At 39.1% G+C, this 23,742-nt stretch overlaps 1 protein-coding gene across 2 annotated transcripts; it reads left to right on the forward strand.

The window, feature by feature from the left end:
* The first annotated feature begins 19,104 nt into the window (after nucleotides 1–19,104).
* LOC122047234 (ubiquitin-conjugating enzyme E2 22-like) lies at nucleotides 19,105–23,517 on the forward strand. Of its 2 annotated transcripts, none has more exons than XM_042608381.1 (7): nucleotides 19,105–19,236; nucleotides 21,552–21,681; nucleotides 21,768–21,912; nucleotides 21,996–22,073; nucleotides 22,200–22,312; nucleotides 22,441–22,544; nucleotides 23,083–23,517. In XM_042608381.1, the coding sequence occupies exons 2-7, from the start codon at nucleotides 21,679–21,681 to the stop codon at nucleotides 23,393–23,395; spliced, it is 756 nt and encodes a 251-aa protein (XP_042464315.1). In that variant the 5' UTR covers nucleotides 19,105–19,236; nucleotides 21,552–21,678; the 3' UTR covers nucleotides 23,396–23,517. The 2 variants fall into 2 exon arrangements, with proteins under 2 accessions (XP_042464315.1, XP_042464317.1); XM_042608383.1 differs by having other exon boundaries at nucleotides 19,224–19,341.
* The last annotated feature ends 225 nt before the right edge of the window (nucleotides 23,518–23,742 follow it).

Genomic DNA, 23,742 nt, shown 5'->3' on the forward strand with positions numbered 1-23,742 from the left:
GAACGGCATCACGTTGTAGCAATAAGTGCCGTCGGCCGTTACGAAGCTTACTTTTTCTTGATCTTCCCGGGCGAGCGACACTTGATGATATCCTTGGTAGGCGTCAAGCATGCAAATTAATTCGCAGCCGGCCGTAGAGTCCACCAGCTGATCTATCCGGGGCAGGGGATAAAAATTCTTGGGGCATGCTTTGTTTAAGTCCCGAAAGTCGATGCAGACTCTCCACTTGCCGCCCGGCTTGGAGACCAATACCACGTTGGCCAGCCACTTGGGAACCTCGCAGATGTGGCCTCCGAGCTTTTCTACTCGCCGGATTATGGTATTCGCCGAAATCTCTTTTCTCTCGCTTCACTAGCCGAGCGTCCGGTCGGACATGCAACTCATGTTGCGCTAGGAAATTCCGGGCAACTCATGTGTCGACCCGGCGAAGACATCATGATTTCGTTGGAGGCATTGGATCGCTTCCTCCTTCTTCCTCGATCGAGGCGATAAAAGTCGTGGCATCCGATCGGTCGGATGGATCTGAACTTCCTCCTTTTCATCATAAATTAAGCGGAGGTTTCTCGGTTATGGCGTGTACCTCGATTCGGGCGCCTTCCGAGACAAGCTTCTGCCCGGATCATCTCTATATAGCACCGCCGAGCTGCTAGCTGATCTCCACGCACTTCTCCTACTTTGTCCTCCACGGAAACTTTATCTTCGGTGGAAGGTTGAGACAACCGCTCGGAATTCGCCGAGCCCGTCCCAAAATGACGTTGTAGGATGATGGAGAGTCGACCACCACGAAGTTTATTGTCCTGGTCCTCCTGAGCGGCTCTTCCCCAAGAGGTGGCCAGTCGGATCTGTCCGACCGGCTGAACTTCGTAGAGCGGGGTCGTCATGGGCAGCAGCTCGGCTCGATCAATTTGCAGCTGATCGAACGCCTTCTTGAATATGATGTTGATCGAGCTCCCTGTGTCAACAAATATGCGGTGAATGGTGTAATTTGCTATTACCGCTTTAATGAGCAGCGCGTCGTCGTGGGGCACTTCTACTCCTTCTAAGTCTCCGGGCCCGAAAGTGATTTCCGGTCCACTTGCCCGCTCTTGGCTACAGCCGACCGCGTGGATCTGCAGCTGCTGGACGCCCGCCTTTCTGGCTCGGTTGGAGTCTCCTCCGGTCGGCCCGCCAGCAATAACGTTGATCTCGCCCCGGGAAGTATTGCTCCTGTTTTCCTCCTCCCGAGTGGACGGCCGGGACCGTTCTCTGGACGCCCGGCGATTCTCCTGTCTTGGGGATCGGTGCCGATCGGGCGTCTGGTGATGTCGCCTCTCGGTGCGGGTCCGATCAGCTTCATGGGTCCTTTGTCTCCTGTCGATGGGAGGAGACCGTCGTTCGACTTTCCTGGGAACGGGATTAGCCACGAAGGGAAAACTTCGACAATCCCTCGTGTTGTGCGTATCCGACTGGTGGAAGGAGCAGAACATAGGGGCTCACCTCTTCTTTGGCTTGGGCCGAGCGGCAGCCACTTCTTGTACGTGCGATCTGGCGTGGGGGGATCGAATTGCTTCGGCCCTCGGTCCTCTGGGTGGCTGCTGAGCGGCGTGCTGTTTCCGCTCGGCATGAACAGGTGCGCGCTCGGTTGGAGTTTCCTTTTTCCGAGCGGCTTGCGCTTCTTCCACATTTATGTATTCGTCATAATCTCGGGGCGGCTTTCGGATGAGCGACCGGAAGAAGTCCCCATCTACAAGGCCTTGTGTGAAGGCGTTCATCATCGTCTCCGATGTGGCCGTTGGGATGTCCATCGCCACTTGGTTGAATCGCTGGATGTAAGCTCGAAGCGATTCTTTTGGCTCTTGCTTGATGGCAAACAAGCTGACACTTGTCTTCTGATAACGCCGACTGCTAGCGAAGTGGTGGAGGAAGGCCGTTCGGAATTCCTTGAAGCTCGTGATGGATCCGTCCGGCAGCCTCCGGAACCACCGTTGAGCAGATCCCGAGAGGGTGGTAAGAAAGACTCGGCACTTCACTCCATCGATGTATTGATGGAGCGTGGCTGTGTTATCAAACTTACCCAGATGATCATCCGGGTCCGTTGTTCCATTGTACTCGCCGATCGTCGGAGGCACGTAGTGTTTGGGCAGAGGGTCTCGTAGAATAGCCTCCGAGAATTGGCGATTGATCTGCTCGGGAGATGAGTCCGCCCGGGGAGCTTTCCCTTTTCTGTCATCTCGCCTTGGCATTTCGTCAGAAGAAGAGTCTCTATCTCTCCGAGCTGGTGCGGCTTCAGGGGTGCGAAATAAGGCCCGGTGGAATGCGACGGTGGCTGGAGGTGCTTCCGCTCGGCCACCCGACGCAGATGTTGCTTGTTGCTCCGGCCGTTCGGCCGCTGCTTTCTGCTTTTGTTCCACAAGTTTGGCGGCCCTTATCTCGACCAGAGCGTCGAGTTCTTCCCTCGAAAGCGTCACCGTGTGTTGTCGTCCAGCCTCGTCCATTGTTTCCGATCAGATGCAGGAGCGTTCCCACAGACGGCGCCAATTTGATCCTGTCCGAATCGCTGAACCAAAGGACGCTGGGCACGCGGCACGCTCCTTGTCGATGGAGTGAATCTCCGGCTGGTCGAACGAAGCTCCGGCGATCCTGCACAAAAGTCTAGCCGGGAAGGGGTTCCCGGCGACGACCCTCCGACGCTCAAGTCAGGTAAGTGGTGGAAAAAGTGGCTGCCAAACTTGTATCATGCGTACCTTTGGCGAAGTAGTAGCCTCTTTATATAGGACGGAGAAGGAACTAATGCACGCCCACCGAGGTGCATACGTGTCAGCAACCCATACCCCGGTATGCACTTGTCAGAGAGCTTACCTGACACCATACTGCTACAGTCCGAGCATGTTCTTTGATGGGACGGCAGGACCCCCCGTTGTCAGACTAGAAGTATGACATAGCCATACGACTTGACGGCTGTCAGAAGATGTCCCCGTCTTTTTCCCACCGCCTGACTGGGGCGCCCGACCTGCCGGGCGGGCGAAGAACGTCGTCCGGACGGCCTTGATTCTTTGCGCCGACCGGACGGCACATCCTTCCGCTCGGTCATTATGCACTGTTTCATTTGAGCGTCGGAATCCTGGTCCCTACCAGGGTGCCTTTTACTATCAGATTTCCCTTTCTTCCGAGTCCGGTCGGCTCGTCCTTTTCCGGCGAGCCACTGGACCCTTTGACCTCCCCTCAGCGTTGACTCCTTATGGGGTTCCGGATTTTTACCGCCGGATCAATATCAATCCGAGTTAGTTTGATCCATCAGTCAATTTTTTTTGAACAAAGATTAAAATTTTCAAACATTTTCGTATTCAAACAATTATTACTCTTGATATATTAAGTAAAATTGAATTTAAAATCATTTGATTTATCAACTGATTTTAAATAAAACCGACTATATACCAATTAAAATTTGAAGGCATGAATATAATAAAAATAAATAATTAAATATATAAAAATTAATTTCATGTCAATCCAAAATTATTTGATTCATCAATAAAACCAACTGATTTTAATTTGCTCAAAATTTCAATGATTCAATCCGACTAATTAAAAAATTAATCGACGAATAAAATAAAATAAAAATTTATTATTTAATAATTTTAAAACTACCATATATTTAGAAATTTCAAAAACTTACCGGCATGATTTAATAAAAAACCGAAAAAAAAACAGACCAACTGAACGAACCATACCAATCGCTCTTTGTTGTAAATACCTTTCCATGCTAGCATTTTTTTACAAAATAAAAAAAAATCTTTTACTTTTAATTATAAAACAAATACACAAGAAAAGGCATAACAACTGATCCCATAAGTTCTCAAAACCACTTGCAGAAAAGGAATCAACCTCTAATTTATGCAACAATAATCTCCTCGAATATCCCTGGAAAACAAACATTTACAACAGATAAAACTGCAGCTAATGATCTCACCTGGACACTAGAATTCCATAAAATTAAATCATAGTACAAACATGTCCAATAGCATTACCCTGTTTAGTGTTAAACCCTCATTTCTTTAACTTTGTGCTACCACTTATCACTGATTCCATGAGCTTCGGCCTCCTCGAACAGCAAATTGGAAATGATTCAGATTGAAAGAGTATCAATGATTCTACCACACGAAAAGTCACTGATCAAGCCAAATTGTAGATAATGATGCACAAACAAATAGCATCTCCTAGTTCATAAGGTGACGTCGAAAGTTGTCCCTTCATTGGGTTCTGGCATAGCATTTGGAATTGCTGGAGCTGGATTTTTGGAAAGATCCCTCATCATGCCCTGAAGACAATAACATGAATTAGCATTGGTCAGGCTCCGAGTCGTGTTCATTTCACAAAAATATAAAGCAAGTGCTTCTAAAAGACTCTTCGTTCGGTATGTTATGCAATTGATATTGAGAGCTTGAGTTCCGAAGATCAAATTACTAAACAACACTATTAACTAAGAGAGCTCCAAAGTAATTGTTCATTGTCTAGAATGAGACTTGGTTCCTATTTTATGGATCTGTTTTTTCGCTAATTCTAAATTATTGTAATACATTCACAACTTTAACATTACGAGGACATGTTAAAAACCTATAACAGCAAGAAGATAGTAAATATGGGATAAAATTTAAGAGAATCAACACCTTCCAAATGTTCCATACCTTGAAAAAAATGTAAAATATATATCATCCAACAATCAATTGCATGATGACAGGATGTCCCTGATGAAGAACAATCAAATGATAATCACAAAATACTAAGCCAAGTAGTTAATCTTATCTTTAACATGCCATATTCGTAGAATTATTGATGGTCCTGTGTGGAAATGAATACTCATCAAATTATATAGCTCAGAATGAACACACATTAAAAAATGCAGGCAGCTTTGTGTACGAGCCAGCTAAACCAGTCCTAGAAAGAACTTCAAAATGCACAAATGATTTCCAAGAGGATACATAGTTGTATCAACAATAAACATTGGACTGGGGGTTTAGGAATGTTTAGAATCAACAAAACTAGTTATGATCTCTACATTCCAAAACCAAAATGTCTTCTCAAACAATAAATGATATTTTGAGCAATTCTTTGGTTGAATTTGATAATCATGTGATGGTTATGGGTTCCAAATGATTGATCAGAATAAAAATCTGAGGCAGCCCATAGCAAATATGGTTTTCCTGATCAGTGTCAATGTCAATGGAGAGGCTTCAATTGTCACTCACCTGATACAGCCAAAGAGCTCAATATTGAAAGTGCCTAGTGTTAGATATTGAAGGATTGCAGGAATGAGGATATGTGAAAAATTCATGTAGGCCCGCCAAAATTAATCTAAGATAATTAGAATAAACCATATTTCTTTTAACTTTGCAACGTCTCATATTATTCATTATCAACTTGTTTCTCATGGTGACATTTGTTTAATAAAAATATAGGTACTGATGATTTGTGAACAAAATAAGATGGAAACAAAAGAATCAGGCACATCCAAAGTCAAAAGAACTAGTGAAAGTTTCAAGCTTAGTAGTGTGAGCCTACAACTGCAATATAAGGTATTCTATTTCCCAGTCTAGAAATCTGTTTTGTTAGATCAGGAAGTCTCAGTTATCATCAAAAGAATGTTTACACTAAACATTTCTTGTTTTGTAAGAAACTTCTTTATAAACTACTAATTATCATATTATTCTTTTATTATATTCCTAGTTTGGACAGAGTTCTCCTATAATCGATCAAAAAAAAAAAAGAAAAAAAAAAGGATAGCCCAGTGCACGAAGCTTAGTAGTGTGAGCCTTACCCTGTTTTCTGCAAAAGGCTGTTTCCAGGATTCGAACCCGTGACCTTTTAGTCACATGGCAACAACTTTACTGTTGCGCAAAGGCTCCCCTTCTCCTATAATTGATTAAAAGAATAATTTTTATTCATTTCTTCACATAGTAATTACTAGAATAATAAAAATGCAATGATAAGGCATCTGGGAATAATGAATCAAACTCTATGAATAGGCTCACTGAAGACCCAAATCATACTGAATACTTAGCTTAGGTGCAATGGAAAGGTATATTTTTATACATAACATTGAGAATCTTCCTTTCCCTCTACTATGGATTGTAATACAGTGTGCATATGGTCAGACGTTTATAGTTTGAGATCATTTGCATTTATTTTACACAGATTCCAAACTATAAGCCAAAACAGATATGTACAATGAATCAATAGATGAGATTTTCTTTTAAAAAAGTTTAATCTCCTGTTTTTTATATGTTAGGTTTCAGATGCATATAACCCTTAGATTTATGATATGTATATGAATTTCCAATATGAAACCAAAAGGAAGAGAAAAGATGTATATAGACAGGAGAAATGGAAATATAAAAAACAAGACATTCTGTAGAATGAGACTGCACAACAATTTGGTAAAAGGGATGTAATGTAGCACAGCTTGGTAGAGTATTTGTTTTGAGTACAAAATGCCACGGGTTCAAATCCTATCATCCCTACCAAATTCTTCTATGGACAATAACAAGGATTAATTGAGAGCAATTCGAGTTGTATATAATTTTCCATTTTTTACTATATATGCAAGGAGCATTGGTTCGGCAAGTTCTTTATAGTCATACCCCCTGTCCTAAGCATAAGTAACCGTTCAATTTGGTAGAGTGAGCAAGGATAACCCAAGCCAACTTATTTTTTTCAACAACCATGTTTGACTCACCAAAAAGTTTGAATTTCATTGGATAATTTTTATGATTTTCCTGTTCATGATGAAAAGAGGAACAAAAATTATGACTCTTGAGTCTCAACAAGCATATGCTTGATTGATTGGAAGTTCCAAATCAATGGGGCATCCCAATTCCATCCTCTGCCTTCCCATAATGTACAGCCACAGAGAAAATTGGACTTCAAGCAACCTCTCCATCTTTCAACTTATACAAAAAATAAAAATAAAAAATCCTTCCAAACCAAGGAGGTTTTATGTAACAATTTAATCCATCGTTTCTTTCTTGGGAATTTTTAAGAAAGCAGAAATGTTCAACTGCTCATGTTTTCCAAGTTTCCAACTATTCAAAAAGAACTGCAAAGAAACTGTTGTTGACATGTCTTTTACTCCTTTACAAGTAGCTTCAGGCTTTTACTTTATGTAGGAAGATATAAGACAAATAATTGCATGGCCTAGAAAAGTAATTGCACAAGTAATAACAAACAATCACATGAACTAGCACATAAAAAAATGGATAATAAAATCATAAGAGGAATGTAATTAGGCATTTTTATCTGTGTTCCCTTCCTAATCTTTTTAAAATAACCAGGTAACTGCAAGCATGCCAAAATTAATATTGAAATAATAGTGTATACAAAGGAATGATTTTAGATGATGCACCCCTCCTACCTTGATGCTACTTCCTTGCGAACAGTGTAACGTATCTTCTTCTCAAAGTTATGCTCTTTTCGCTTTTCTCGGAACCTCATTAAGGATGCAATTCTATGAGGCATATCTCCACACTGACACACATCAAAAGCCACTGAACTCATTAATGCATGAAAGCAAATTGGCATGTGGTAATGTTTAAGCAAACCTTAGTTGGGATAGAAGATGATGGAAAAGGATTTGATCCGGCCTACATCTCACGACCTCCCAGTAACAATAGCACGGCTTGAACCTAAAATATCAGACAAAAGAAGGAAGAAAAATCCAGTAAGATTCAAAGTTTAGGACTGCAGTGAGTAAACCGAATACTAGACGGTGACAAAACCAACCTTTTCGGGAGAAACAGAATCGAAAACATACACTTTGCCTTGGAACGAGAGGGTAAGCTGATTCCCGCCTGGTTGTACTGTTACTAGAGGCTAAGTATCACCCAGATGACTCGGACCAGACAGTCCATCTGCCTCCATCTCCCCGTTCTCCACTGCTCCTACGCCTTCCTCCTCTATCCCGTGGCTGCCGCTGCTGTAGTCCGCCTCCTCGTACTGCTGCAATGCCCGCGCATCTGCGACGGCAATCAGCTCCCCAGTGCCTCCTACTGCGTGACCTCCATCGATATGGGACGTAAATAACACACCGGGATGAACCTGGTGGCCGACCGACATGCTGTGGATGTGGTGGCTAGCAAAGCTCTCAATGACTGCCGAATTAACGCCATCAAGCGGGTCAAGATTTCCACTCATCCCTAGTAGTGGAGATCTTTTGCTAGCGCTCGAATTCTTCAAGCCTTTGAGTTGGATCAGAAAAAATTTAGGAACAGAAGTTCAAAGACAACATAAACAAGTCAAGTCTAACAAAAAAGCAGAATTGGGGGAATAATACGAGTTCTCCGAACGCTTGTGATCAATCTGAAAGACAAATCGCCACCAATGGATCAAATCCATGAACGAGGAAACCCTAGAAGGAGAGAAGGCAGGAAGGCCAAGAGGATAAATTTAATGTGCGGATGTCAACATGGGTCATGGAAGAACTTATGCGGTCACAAAAAAAGGGCTAGTGTTTTAGGAGAAAATAATATTACGCGTTTACCCAACGTCTTATTTCTGTGAATCATAAATATTTTCCAAAGCACTCAATTTTTAAAATTCCTTCCAAAACTAAATATATTTTAAATAGGGAAAAAAATATGTATGATTGTTAAATTAAAAAAATAGGGAACCGTCACGTCAATGACTCCTAAAGTCGGTCCCATGAATATGGAGAAAGGTAAATACAGATACATAGATGAAAGTGCATGGCCGATTTATGATTGCTAAATAGGAGGGATGAAATGGTGCACATTGAACATCCCACGAATAGCCATCCACTTATTGGCCAATTATAGCTTCATAATTTATTTTCTTATAGATGATCATGAGATGACCATATGGGTCATTGGAGTGGTGGATTCTAACTTTTATTACCATAGTGAGTATTTAATATTATTCCCTAGATATAGTCAAGTTAGTTATCAGATAACAGATTTATAGAATTAAGTAAGGATCAAATTTCAGTAAAAATTGAGAAATTATCTATAAGTATCCGGGTCTAGTTTTGATATGATCAACCAAGTTAATTAGACCCTATGTATTTGATGTTTTGTGTTTAAGTATGCACGGATTTAGGCTCATAAGAAGTTGAGCGAATGACACAGTGAGCGAGAAGGATGACACGAAACACGAGTCGACAGCTCGGTGCATCCGAGAGACGAGGAGCTACGGAAGAGTACACCTGTGGAGCAAGAAGGATGCATGTGGAGCGTTCGAGGGACTAGAAGTCGGGGAGGAAGTCTGCCCAAGGAGAAAGCCGAAGTTGGATTCGGATGATCTCAACTCTAGACGCCCAGACTATCACCAAAGTGACCAAACGAGAAAATGGTCAACTTTTAAGTTGACCATTTTCCAGGCGCTCGGAAAGGGTGACCACGTTAGTGACCCATTGCCGAAGTAGATCGACATGGTGGCCACATCAGCAGACTCCAGATTGCTTCCAAGCACCTGAAATGCCAAAAGATATCTAGAGTCATTGAGTTGATTGTTGCCAGCACGGATAGAGTTCGACAGATCCAGGCCCTCGAATAGCGTCCAGGAGCTCATATAGCATTCAGACGCTCAAAAGGTGCCACATCACAAATGATCATATTCGATCGGTAGACTATAAATAAAGCCTCAGTGTTCAAGTTTAAGAACAAAAATCTCTGTAACAACTTTTTTAGTCCTTTGTGAACTTTCAAAGTCGGTAAGAGACTACTCTATCTTTATAAAGAAAACCATTTTAGTGGAGTTTTTCTAACTACCTTGGATTGACAGCTATCTAGGTTATAACCAAGTAAAACCTTAGTCTTCTTACTTTTTTTTGTTTATGTTATTATTTTTATGTTAATTATATTTGTTATCTAATTTTGTGTCCTTGCTAAGATCAATAGTAAGAGAATTGTTCTAACTTTAATTTTAGGGCTATTCACCCTCTTCTAGTCGGTCATTAAAGGTCCAACAATTTGTAGGATCGTAAAGTCATTAGAGGGGGAGTGAATATCGATCGTTGAAAATCTTAAATTAAATTAAGTTACGCAGCGGAATAAAAAATACGGAGAAAGAGAAACCAAGCGCTAACACAAGTAGTTTTTTACTTGATTCGGAGCCCTCAACAACTCCTACTCCAAGGCCTGCACTCATCGAGTGCTTTCATTGGGCAATCAACTAATAGTTTGAATGATTACAAAAGTTAAGTACAAGAACTATAAGAAAATGTTATCGACAATAGAGAAAATAAATAGATCTTGATCGTCGATTGTAGGAGGAGCTTTACAGCGTCGTAGTAGCTTTTCTGGAGCACCGCGCATGAATGAAAGTCGTAGCAGTTTATGTCCTGAACCTGCTGGTTGAAGACCCTTATATAGGCTAATTCCGGATGCTTGGAGTCCCTCTCGGGAGCTTGGATTGTACTGACGTGGCGAGCTCTCGTTGAAACTTGATTTGTCAAGTTTATCCACTTACGGGCGCCCAAACCCCCTTCGGGCGCCTAAACCGTTGATATGGATTTGGCAAGTCGTCGCGCTCTAGCTCAGCTTCGGGATGAAATTTACGGGCTGGGCGCTTGGACCATCTCCGGGTGCCCGGACCACCCGAGTGCCTGGTGCCCACTCTGGCGAGGCTGGTTCAGGCACCCGGACTAGCTCCAGGCGCCTGGAGTCAGCGCCCAGACCACTTCTAGGCACCCGAATAGCTTTTTGTCTCTTCCTTGTAACAAAAAGTTGGTCCAAGCATAAAAATCACCCTGTAAAATAGAGTTATTACAATACAGCAAATAGGAGTAGTAATTAGATTCTGTCTCCCTGAGACTATGATCTAGTCAAGCTCTCAACTTAAGTTTCCCAAATGGACCTAAGTTGGACTGACGCCTATAATTCCCTCAACTAGGAATGCGTCCTCACTATATCTCTCTTCTAGTTGCTTACCTCTTACTTACCAACTACAGTCGCTTGACTTGCCTTTGACCCACTAAGTCTTCCCGCGAGTTGTCAGGTTCGTAGACCCAACTGTACTTCGGCCGGTTGTTAGGTCCTGCAGACTCAACCGAACTTCCTGCCAGATATCAGGTCCCGAGGACCTATCTTGATTTCAGCATGGTGTCAGGTCCTTTAGACCCGTCAACTCTGCACACTTGGTAAACCATTTAGCCCACAAGGCACTCTAACTTTAATCCACTTGTCATTCATCAAAACTTGAGTTAGAGCATTAACACAAATTGTCTAAGCTGGTAGTTTTGATGTGATCAACCAAGTAAAGTTAGATCCTATTGATATTTAACCCCTATGTCTAAGTGTGCAAGAACTTAGGAGCATAGGAAGTCGAGCGAAAGACGCAGCTAGCGAGAAGGATGACACAGGAGAGAGTCGATGGGCTCGGTGCGTTCGAGGTATAAGATGCTACGGAAGAGTACGCGAGCGAACGAAAAGGAGGCGCGCAACGTTTCTGAGGGACGAGAAGCCGGAGCGGAAGTTTGCTCGAGGATCGGAAAATGGGTTCGGATGAGCCATATTCTGGATGACCGAAATCACCCAAGCAAGTAGAACCGGTCAAAAGACCCGGACCAATGCGAGCGGAACCGGAGCAGAAGCCCGAGATGGAAAGTCAATAGAATGTTGACTTTCAGATTTTGGGCACTCGGAGCAGGTTTTTATTTGGAACGCGACGTGGTGCGTTCCGTTACGATGGGATAAAAGTTTAATCCCCCTCCCCCCAACAAGTGCTTGAAACTCTTCCAAGGGCCCCGACCGCTTGAAACCCTTCCAAGGGCCCCGACCAGGGCTATAAATACAGCCCTGGTCTTAGAAGCTAAAACAGAATACTTGTAATCAATTTCTTTCTTGTTTAGCTTTGTAATTAAGTGCTTCAACGTTGTAAGAGGCTACTCTGTCCAGAGGATAATCTTAGTGCGCTTTTCAAGGTCTTGGATTAGCAATCCCCTGATTGCAAACCAAGTAAATTTAATGCCTCTTTTTCTTAATTCTTTTTATGCAAGTGTTAGTTTTAATTACGCTGTAAAGTCCGAGGAAGGTTTGTTTTATTTTGCAAAGCAATTCACCCCCTCTTCTCGGCCGCCAAAGGGTCCTACAAATTGCACAAACACAATTGGTATTAGAGCAAGGTTACTCTAGAAGGACTAATCGCCAGCTAAAGCAAGAAGACAATGATTGGATTGAGCATTTATCCACCAAAATTTAAGGAGAGTTTATGCTTTGGAAGTGTTTAAAACTAATTTTGACATTTTACTAACAATAAAATATGGTTTTGAAGTAGTCAGGCATCAACACGAAAAGGAAAAAGAAGAGTATCTCTGGACTAAAAAGAATAAAATGACTTGGCAAAGCAAAGTTTCATCTGCTCAGCATACTTCCATCCCAAGAAGTCAACTGGATCGACACATATGACTTCGCTAAAGATCTCTGGAAGAAGTTACTAAAACTACACGAAGGAACCTTGGAGGTTAAACTCTCAAGACGGGACTTGCTTCGGAACCAACTCAGCAACCTCTGAATAAAAAAGGAAGAAACACTAGCACATCTACACGTAAGGATTAAGGAGTTGATCACCGGACTCATGAACCTCAAAGAGACTGTAATGAATCGAGATTCACTAAGGTATGTGTTAATTATGTTTTCGAGAACGCTGAAATGGGCGTTGATAGTAGATTTTATTATATCTTAGTTTAGAAAATTTATTCTCTACTTTTGAATTATACGAGTCTAGATGTGTAGGACAAAGAAATAAGCCGAATCAAGGTTTAGCACTACAAGCCAACAGGATTGAGCCGGATTCCAAATCATCGATCGACGAAAATGAAGAAACATATGTGGTAAGGAAATTTAAAAAATTATTTAAGTCTAACAATTTTGATAAGAAATGGGTCAACAGGATTCTCCGAGAAAGAGGAAAGTCAGATGCTACAATCACTAAGAAGAATGATATATCAAGGACAACTGCTCAAAACTAAAAAACAAAGGAGAGGAAAAAAGACAAATGGCCAAGACGATCAAAGCACAAGAACCTAAAAGCTACGTGAAATGAATCGTCATCAGAGTCTAAGGTCGAGACATACACTGAAGTTGCACTAATGGCAAGTCACCAAGAAGAATAAGATAACAAGAGCTCGTCCGAGATGAGCATTGAGAGTATCGATGAAGGAGGAGCATCAAACTACGAGTCCAACATGATAAAGTATGTCTTCTACCTCCTGACTAATTATATGACGATATAAATTATTATATGATCATTGTGCAAACTCAGATTTAAGTATATAAAATTAAAATAAATAACATCGATTTGAAAATTAACTTAGCAAATGCATGTCCTTTAGAACATTTAAATAAGCTCAAAATTAAAAATGCAAAGTTAAAAGATAAAATAGAATTATTAGCAAAGAATTCTGCATGCTCAAATCTTGTTAGTAATTAAATTTATGAAATTATAAAAGACTTAATTGATATTTAAGAAGGATAGAGGTCAAATTGTAAAAGTTGCTAGAAATTAGATTCTTAGAAAATACTTGATAAATCTAGTAGGTAGGAACTTATTTTAGGTTCCAAAATCGATTTTGATATGTTAGATTTTTATATATAGTTAACTAGAAATTTGAATTGTTTTGATTTACTAACATTTTTGATAAATTTAATTATTTCATAAACCTTCTCAAAATTTTTGTTTGTTTTTATTGTAAAAAATGAAAATATTATCTGCTAACAAACAAAAATTTAAAATTTTTTTTACCATTATATTATTTTTTATGAATTTATTAATAAAATTAGGATTTTTAAAATCACAAATTCTTGAAGATTTATTTTTAAAGAGCTTAATTTTTGCAGATAAACATTTTATTTTATATATTCAAAAAAATTAGCAAGATTTTTTTTTAAGTCAAAATATATTTTTTAATTGTTGAATTTTAAAAATACATATTTCTATCTCAAAATATTTATTTTAATAGTTAATAAAATATTATTTTTATTTAAAATTTTTATTCTAATCCGAATATTTATGTGTAACATAGATAAAAACTTTCAACATTTTTTATAATATAAAAATAAGAAATAATTCTTAAAAATTATTTTATTTATAAAATAATTTTGATAAAAATATAGAATATTAGAACATCCGTGAACAACCCCTAAGAAATTTCTAAGTCTAATTTTATTTTTTCCTTTAATTTTTAACGTGATGAAATGGGAAGAGAAAATAGATATTAAGTTTAGAAGAGTTTTTTTAAAAAATATTTTAGCTTGTTATCTTGTACTTAATTGCAATTATTTAAAATTATTATTGTTTTATTTGTTTATATTTGTTATAACCTTAACTCAAGTTGATGCACATCGAAAATGGGAGATTGTGTAAATACCTTGTGATAATTTTGATGTGGTCAACCAAATTAAGTTAGGTCTTATGTATTTGATCCTTGTGTCTAAGTGTGCATGAGCTTATGAACACAAGAAGTCGAGCAGAAAACATAACTAGAGAGAAGGATGACACAAAAAAAGGAGTTGACGGGCTTGGTGCATCCGAGGGACGAGATGCTACGGAAGAGTGCACCGGTGGACGAGAAGGGTGTGCACAATATTAAAGGGACTAGAAGCCAGAGAGGAAACTTGCTCGAGGAGAAGGTCGGAGTTGGGTTTGTGTGAGCTCAACTTTGGGTAGCAGGAGCATCACCCACACGAAGAGATCAACTTATGGGAGTTGATCTACCTTATGGAAAGCGTCTTCGATGAACAGTGCGAAGGCGCCTTCCTTAGCCATTACTCAAGGATAATGTTTTATCCTTGGGGGGAAAAGTTTATCCGATGGAAGACACTTTGGACCACTTTTAAGGCACTTTCAAGCTGCGGATAATATTTTTCAGTGACTATAAAAAGACCCTTGGACCTAAGAAATATTTAACAACTCTTGTATTCATTTCCTGGCACATTTCTGAGCATTCAACAAATGTAACAGACTTCTCCGCCTACACGAAGGAGATCTTTTTAGTACTTTCTTTTACGTTGAATTAATAACTACCTAAGTTGTAACCAAGTAATTTCTTAGTTTCTTTTATTTTATTAGTATTCAATTTCCTTTTTATAAGTGTGCTACTAATCTGAGTTGAAAGATTGAGAAGAGTATAACTTTATTTTGTACAAGCAATTCACCTCCCTCTTGCTGACCCCGCTGCTCCAACAGATTGTAAGTACACCAGTCTATTTTTGATGTGATCAACCAAGTTAAGTTAGACCATGTGTATTTAATGTCTTGTGTTTGAGTGTGTAGGGACTTAGGAACACAAGAAGTTGAGTGGAAGATGTGAAGTTGAGTGGAAGATGCAGCTGTTGGACCGTGATCGTTCGATAGAGGGGGTGAATATCGATTACAAAAATTCGTCGAGAGTAAGGGCAGCGGAAAAGTAAGACAATGCTAACATAGAACCTTTTTACTTGGTTCGGAGCCTGTGTCGACTCCTACTCCAAGGCCCGCACACAAGGGTGCTTTCGTTGGGCAATCCACTAGCAATTCGAATATTCGATTACAAATAGTTAAGTACAAGAATGCTAGAAAAATAAATACCGACAATGAAAAGAAATGGAGCAGAGAAAGAAAACTCGTCGGAGATCGCGCCGTTGCAGGAGCACAAGAGAGCAGTTCTTCAGTTCCGAGTCGTTGTTTTGAGCTCCGCCTTTGACCCTCCTTATATAGGAGGCTCGGGGCGCCCCGGATCTCTTCTAGGCACCCTGGTGTGACGTAGCAGTCCCAACCAGCGAGCTCCACGTGTCGACGCTGTGCCTTGGATAAAGTTTGTCTCCGGGCGCCCGGACCTCCTTTCTCCAGAAAGTCCTTCTCCTGTAAGACAAGGTTAGTCCAGAACAAATATATAATGTGTATCCTGCAAAATAAAATATTAGCACAGTTTATAAGTTCAACATAAAGAGTATGACTTAGATTCCGTCTTTCCGAGACCGGAATCTAGTCACGATCTCGACTTAGATATCCGAAATGGATCTAAGTTGGATCGATGCCTAATGTTCCCTTCCCGGGAACGCATCCTCACAGTCACTCCCTTCTAGTGACTTACCTTTACTCATTTGCCAGACGTCCGGTCAGCCCTTCGACCCGTCTGGACTTCTCGCCAGCTATCTGGTCAGCCCGTCGACCTAGCTGGACTTCGTGCCAAGCGTCCGGTCAGCCCGTCGACCCACTTGGACTTCGTGCCAAATGTCCGGTCAGCCCATCGACCCATTTGGACTTCGTGCTAAGCGTCCGGTCAACCCGTCGACCCGCTTGGACTTCGTGCCAGACATCCGGTCAGCCCGTCGACCTGTCTGGACTTCACCTGCACACTCGGTCAGAGTGTTAGATAACGACAAACCTAACTTAACCTAATTTGTCATTCATCAAAACCTGAGTTAGACCGTTAGTGCTAACCGCACCAACAACAGTGAGCAAGAAGGATGACACGAAACGCGAGTTGACTGGCTTGGTGCATCTGAAGGATTATGAGCTATGGAAGAGTACGCTGGTGGAGTAAGAAGGATGCACAGAGTGTCTGAGGGATGAGAAGCAGGGGAGGAAGCCTGTTCGAGGAGAAGATCGGAGTTGAGTTCGGGTGAGTTTTAACTCTGGACGATCGGAGTATCACGAAAGTGACTGGATGAGAAAATGGTTAACTTCTTAGTTAGACTGTTTCCAGGCACCTGGATGGAGTTCAAGCGCTGGAATTCCAGGCACCTAGATCTAATTTAGGCTCCTGGAAAGTGCGACCACATCAACGACTTGTTGCCAAAGCGATTCAACATGGTGGCCACGTCAGCAAACTCCAGACACCCGGATTAGTTCCAGATGCCCAAAATGTCAAAAGTCATCCAGAGTCATTGAGTTAAATGTTGCCAGCATGGATAGAGTTCGACGGATCCATGCCTCGGATAGCTTCCAAGCGCTTGGATGGTGCCACGTCACCAATGGTCATATTCAACTAGTAGACTATAAATAGAGCCTTGGTGCTCGAGTTTTAGAACAAAAATTTCTATAACAACCTTCTTAGTCATTTGTGAGCTTTCAAAGTATATAAGATGCTACTCCGCATTCACGAAGGACATTAGTTTAGTGAAGTTTTTTCAGTTTCCTTGAATTAACAACTATTTAGATTGTAACCCAGTAAATTCTTAGGGGCTGCTTGTTTGGGGAGTTTGGAATGAGAATGAAATGAAACTTGTGCTTGGTTTGGGGAAATCAGGTGAGACCTACGGATTCATTCCTCTAAATAGAGGAATGAGCCATTCCTGAGTAATATGAGGGGTATAGGTATTATTCTCATTTCATTAATATTTACAATTATTCTCATATCCTTTTCCATTCCCTTACCCGAATCAAGCGCTTATTTATTAGTCTTCGTACTCTTTTTGTTTATATTATTATTTTACGTTAATTATATTTATTATTTAATTTTGTGTGCTTGCTAAGATCAATAGCAAGAGAATTATTCTGACTTTAATTTCATGACTATTTACTCGCCTCTAGCTAACTAATAACGATTCAACATTATCCCCTCATTTGATGATTAGATTTCTCCTCTTCCAATGATATAAAACACTCGGGGCGGTCAAAATGATAAATTTTATTTTTATACAGAAGTTTCTAATATTATTATTTTTAATCTAAATACTCTAATCTTAATCTTAAATCCTAAAAAACAGAAAATTAACTCACTGATTGCTCATGCTCACGGATAAGATGTACAACATAATATTTTCCTCCTAAATAAATATACACTTTAATTTCTTTATATTAATTCGTTTGATATATGAACAATTGCTTTCTCAGTTTATCGGATTAATGGGTAAATTTTTATTAATAAATAATTAATCTAAGCTGATTAATCGTCCGTTTTAAGTATTTTTTGGTTTATCCTGATAATAGCTAATAAATTTTCAAGGTCGGACTAGTTACTGATTAATTGACATAAGCGGATCTTTGGTGTCAATTAAAAAAATTCTATTTTTTAAATATTTATTTAAATATATATAAATAAATATTATAAATTATTTATGGATAGCGTTGAAACATATCTATTAATAAATTTTTTAACAAACATATAAATAATCTTATAAATAAATAATGCCGGGACAAATAAAGTACTAATAATAAACTCACCAATGAACCAATTAAATAATATTATAAATATAAAAATTTTAAATAATAAATTTAATTAGATGACCCACATGGCTCATCATATAAGTTTGATTAGATTGAACCCATTGCGTAAATAATTGATAAAGTTTCAAATCAAGAAGGAAAATTGACATATTGGAATAAACTCCATCCACTATACAGATCAATCATTTTAGCTCATTTGGATCGATCAATCAACATTTTATTTTTATTTGTGTGATTGATCTGGCTTTCTTATTGAGACCAACCAACTTATCTAGTCTAAATTGATCAATACAATTACTTCTAGAGATCGGCTGTTGTTGCATTAGTGTGCATGTTTCTAGATATATTTATGGAAGATCGTTCATTTTCAGGATTAGTCAGGACACCTAAGTTATTTTAAAAAAAAATAATATAATTTATTAGATTTTAAAATAAAACCATAGTCCTTCTATCCCCATATTCCCTGCATAGGGTGGTTAAGATGTTTGGTAGATATCACGGTTCAAAATAAGTTGGGATGGAATAATTAATAGGGAGATGAAATAAAATATTAAATAATTGTCAGTTATCCTATAATATTTTATAGAGGAAATAGTAGTTATTTATACAAATTAAATGCGCCAATTTAATTTTAATCTTCCTTCGAGAATTTTTTTTAGCAATATTTTATTTGCTTGAATAAAACAAATTACTTCCAGCTAACAAATCAAACTGGCGTCCAACGGGCAACAACAACGGCTAGATTCGGTCCGAGAAAAGTCAACAAGCCGGTTTACTTAAGTCGACCGGAAACCGGTTCGAGACGCAACACGACAACGGTCCACGAACAAACTAAATACCCCTATTTGTTCTAAAATTTCCACCAAAACCTTGTTGTTGTGAGTAGCTAGCGGAAACAACAAGAGGGGCAATAATGTCAAATTATCATAATGTCTAAAATAACATTACTTTACGGGTACTTCGCCCATTGGTAAGGGTAAAAGCGTCATTATGAAAAAGCGCCGCTCCCTTGTAAATCTCATAGCCACCGACTGGATTGATCGCGCTCTCGTCAACATCTGCAAAAGATCTTTAGCCGCTTTCGAATCGTCTCGTAGCGAGGTAGGCTCGCTTCCTTCTCCGCTCTCGATCTTATTCTCTCTGCTTTCATCTTTATTGTTAGGGATTTCTAGGCCCTTCGTTGCATCAGCAATTTGGGGATTTTTGGTTGTGATTTTTTATATCGTTAATGTTTGCCATGTTTTGTTCAAGATTATACATACTTTGCTTTGGGTTTCCTTTAATTTAAGATCTCAAACTCTGTATCAAGTATGGATTTCTCGTAGTAGGAAATTTCTTGGCTTGTTCGTTTCGTATTCCATTATCTCTTATTTTGGGCTTCTTGGGATTTGTGTGTTTCTTCTATCTGGGGATATCTCGATCGCGTTATACAATGATTGGATGGTCTACGACACGGTGATCTTTGTTAACTGTTGGATCCGTTGGGTGCTGAGGACCAAGCTGGGTTTTTAACTTGGGGGTTCTTTGACTCTGAGTAAATAGTAATAGGTTAATTTGAGAGATTTTTAGATTGGGTATGGATTGCCATGATTGTCTTGGTCCTTTTCTTTTTCTGACCTTTTCCCTTTCATATTTCTCTTGTTATATTAGAATAAGAACTTCTTTAGTCGGAGAAGAACCTTTTTACATTCATGAATATCAAGGCCATTCTTCATCTCACCTTGATATCCTTACATTCTTCTTAGTCTGAAGAGAAGGAAATTCAATTGGTGAAGTCATCAAAGGAATGAAACCTATAAGTTTGTAATGCTATTGATTCTACTCAATGAATGTAAAAACATACATGCGAAGTAAGAAAAGATGACATGACATTGACATGGCTATCTTCTTTATGATTCGATAATGCATGTATTTGGATGAATGTTGCGATCCCTCTTTATTTTCAACAAGCAACCAATAAAATTGCATCAATAGTTGACGAATACAAAAGTAGTTTTTAAGTATGCATGCTACCTAACTAAACGCTGTTAAAAAAAATTCAATTAGTTGCACAACTATGGGTGGCGGTGGAAAGATAGTAGACAATGATCATTGATATATATTTTTTAAATTTATTGTCTAAATAGAATATCAAATGAATAAATGCTTCTGACATTGAAACAAATTTTGCAATTTATGTAATTTGTTTGCTGAAATTGTTGATGTGAGTAATGCAGTTCACATTGTCATGGTCACTCACAATGCAGTAATTATAAACTACTGTGAAAAAAAAACTACGTCAAATATATCCTAAACTCAATTAGTTACTAACTGCTGCATATTGTATTTAATCTTATAATGAGATACATTCAATAACATACTTGATGGGTGTGATGTCATTGATATATTCTTAATTTTTGACCATTAATAACCATAATAGTATAATTTATTTTTGAGCAAAATATACCATGTCAATAACACATTAATCTTTTATATATTTAGATAAATTGACTCATGTTTTTTTAGCAATTCTTATTTTGTCATTTGTTCTAACTTTATCATAAATGAAGCTCACGGTTTTTTAGACGAAATGATAAAAAAGATAGGGTAGAACAAGGACAGTAATTGTACCCAATTCAAGGTGCATAACAGATTTATATGAACAACAACAGTTGTTCTATATAACAAAGCTAGTTGTTGCTACCTCCTTTGTTCCTCCTTCCATTGTCCAAGCCCGAAGAAGGAAGAGACAAGATGGCCTGTGTCTGTGTATATAATATAATATCAGCTAGGATATCATTCATGTAAGAGTGACTCTTCCTCCGTTCCCCAAAATTCCACCTTATAAACATAGGGATTAGAGATGCTTCTAATTCTTATTTTTTCCATCCTTGTTAGAAATGTTAAGGCTATTGTGAGGTCTTACATTTTTACCATATTTTGTCCTTCTGATTTCATGTTATTGCCTAGAGTTGTATCCACCCATGCATTGCTTCCCACAGCAAAAGGCTGAAATTTATGCACTAGCAAGGTACATTTTTTGTTCTATATGCACTTATCATGATTCAAACATCTGTTCTCAGCGGTATGTATCTTTGCATTCAAATGCACCAGTGCTTCAGATTACCATACGCTTGTACTTTGTTCAATTTTAAATTTCTCTCTCTGAAAGATGATTTGGTTGACCTGTTATAGCTTGTCATTTTTTTTTGTAATTTACAAGGGCCAATAGCTTATTTGATGACCTCTAAAATTCTGCCAAGGGTAATTCCTTCCGATGGTAGCTTAGTGATGGAATTTCAAGTTCTACTTATCAAATAATATTGTCAAAATGATTGCTAATATTCTTCCCAGTATGGCTAATGCACTGACTGAGCTGCAGTATGTCTCTGTTACATTTTGGACTTAACTCTTACATAATCTTCAAAATGTAACAGCTGTCGGTGATATTCCCTTTAATCTTTGAAGCTTGAACAATTCCCAAGCAAGTGCATACAGAAGCTTGATTGACAGACTGTTTTCACAATCAAAATCTTGATTGGCAGAAGCATTTAGTGTCTTCCAATGGCAAGCATGAATTGGAAATTTTGAATTCAAAATAGCTGCCGATTACCTTTTAACTCACATACTTATCTGTTTGATGGTTGGTGTAGGCAACCAATGAGAATCTCCCTCCAAATGTTATTAGGCAGTTAGCCAAGGAATTGAAGAATTTGGATGAAACACCTCCTGAAGGAATTAAAGTGGTTGTTAATGATGAAGACTTTTCTACTATCTATGCTGATATCGAGGGTCCTGGTGAGTGAGTTTTTGAGAACATATTTATACATTTTTAACTTAGTAACTACCAGTTGACAACTCTATATTGCATAATCTTGCAGCTGGCACTCCATATGAGAATGGTGTATTTCGCATGAAGCTTTTATTGTCTCATGACTTCCCACATTCTCCTCCCAAAGGTATGCTGTTTTCTGTAGTAATTTTTAGCACATGAGAATGTTCCTGCTGCATGAGATAATGTGAGGCATGCTGTTACAATGATTAGGTATAGTTTTGCAAACCATAAAATCGTCTCTTATTTGCAGGTTACTTCCTGACCAAAATTTTTCATCCAAACATTTCGTCAAATGGTGAAATATGTGTCAACACACTTAAAAAGGACTGGAATCCGAGTCTTGGATTAAGACATGTATTGATTGTAAGTTGGGTGGCCGATCCACCTCCCTGTTCTGTAAATTGCTTTCACTACTTGATTTTTTTTTTAAACTTTTGCTATGACTATGTTTTCTTCATGCATCTAATGTGAACCATTACCGCAATCTATAGGTTGTCAGATGTCTGCTCATAGAACCATTCCCTGAATCTGCGCTGAATGAACAGGCCGGTAAAATGTTGCTGGAAAACTATGATGAGTATGCTAGGCATGCCAGGTCAGATTCTTCTCTCTACGCCCATTAGCACTTGTGAGTGAATCAAACACATGATTAGGAGAATGAGGTCGTCAGGCACCATGGAGTGAACTTAGAATACAATAGTATGAGATTCAGTAATTTTTCTGCCTTTAATTTGAGAAGAACAATTCAGATATTGAAACTTCTAAACAATCTTAATGGCTTTTATTCTTGTTTAATTTAGATTTAAAGTTAAATATATAATAAGAAAGACGATGAATATAAAACATAGTGTTTTTGATAAATTTTGAGTGCATTTGAAGGGTAAGAGTTTTGGCACTACAAAAGTAGATTTCAGATAGAACATGGAATGGCGTTTTGTTTATATTCCCCGAACTGTTGATTTCATTTCACCTCAAGTTGGCATTCAAACACGGTATCGAATTCAAAATGGAATGGTGGTCTCATTCCTTTAGTTCCTTCCACCTCGCTGAGCAATCCACAGTGCTCTTAAACTGGAATGTGAAATAGTTTGCGAGTTCCATCTAACTTTCAATTTCGTGATGCTCCTATGCAGGTTATACACTGGAATACATGCCCTTAAACCTAAGCCAAAAGTTAAAACTGTGGCAATCTTTGAGTCCACCACAGCCTTAAATGTGGATCATAGAAACAAAGAATCTACTGGCAAAGAGCCCCAGCCTCCTACACCGTTGAGTACATCTTCGAAAATCCCATCACAAGACCAGAATGCAAGCGTCATCCCTGTAACTGAGCCAGTCATCGGAGCATCAGCACTTCCAAAGAAGGAAGGAGTACTTGCAGTGAAAGCCACTCAGGTAGATAAGAAGAAGATTGACGCAAGGAAGAAGAGCTTGAAAAGACTATAGGTTTATTAAATTAGGCGTTCCTTGTACTGAGTAGTAATAGCATGAATTGCTGTGGAGAGGACAAGTTGACAACAATGTACATCTTAATTCTATTCTTTGTAGCTTGTTCATCACTTTATGCATGTTGGTAACTCTAGATTTGATCGGCTAATCGGTTCTCATCCAGACTAAATTATATTCATCCGAGGTACCATATATTGTTACACCCATTGGCACAGTGGATAATGACGTTGTTGAGTTTAGCCATGGCTTCAAATTCTATTGTTATGTTTTCCTTTTAAATTGCAATGTGATGACCAATCCGGCTATGTCTAGGGGTATGTTTTCCCTTTAATAATCTTTCTTTC

The sequence above is a fragment of the Zingiber officinale genome, chromosome 2B, assembly GCF_018446385.1.
Source record: "Zingiber officinale cultivar Zhangliang chromosome 2B, Zo_v1.1, whole genome shotgun sequence".
Lineage (NCBI taxonomy): Eukaryota > Viridiplantae > Streptophyta > Magnoliopsida > Zingiberales > Zingiberaceae > Zingiber > Zingiber officinale.

What these genes read in the sequence shown, in the direction of transcription:
- LOC122047234 (XM_042608381.1), top strand. An exon ending in CCCACATTCTCCTCCCAAAG is followed by an intron (nt 22,074 to 22,199) that starts GTATGCTGTTTT and finishes TCTTATTTGCAG; the next exon opens with GTTACTTCCTGACCAAAATT. An exon ending in GATTAAGACATGTATTGATT is followed by an intron (nt 22,313 to 22,440) that starts GTAAGTTGGGTG and finishes CGCAATCTATAG; the next exon opens with GTTGTCAGATGTCTGCTCAT.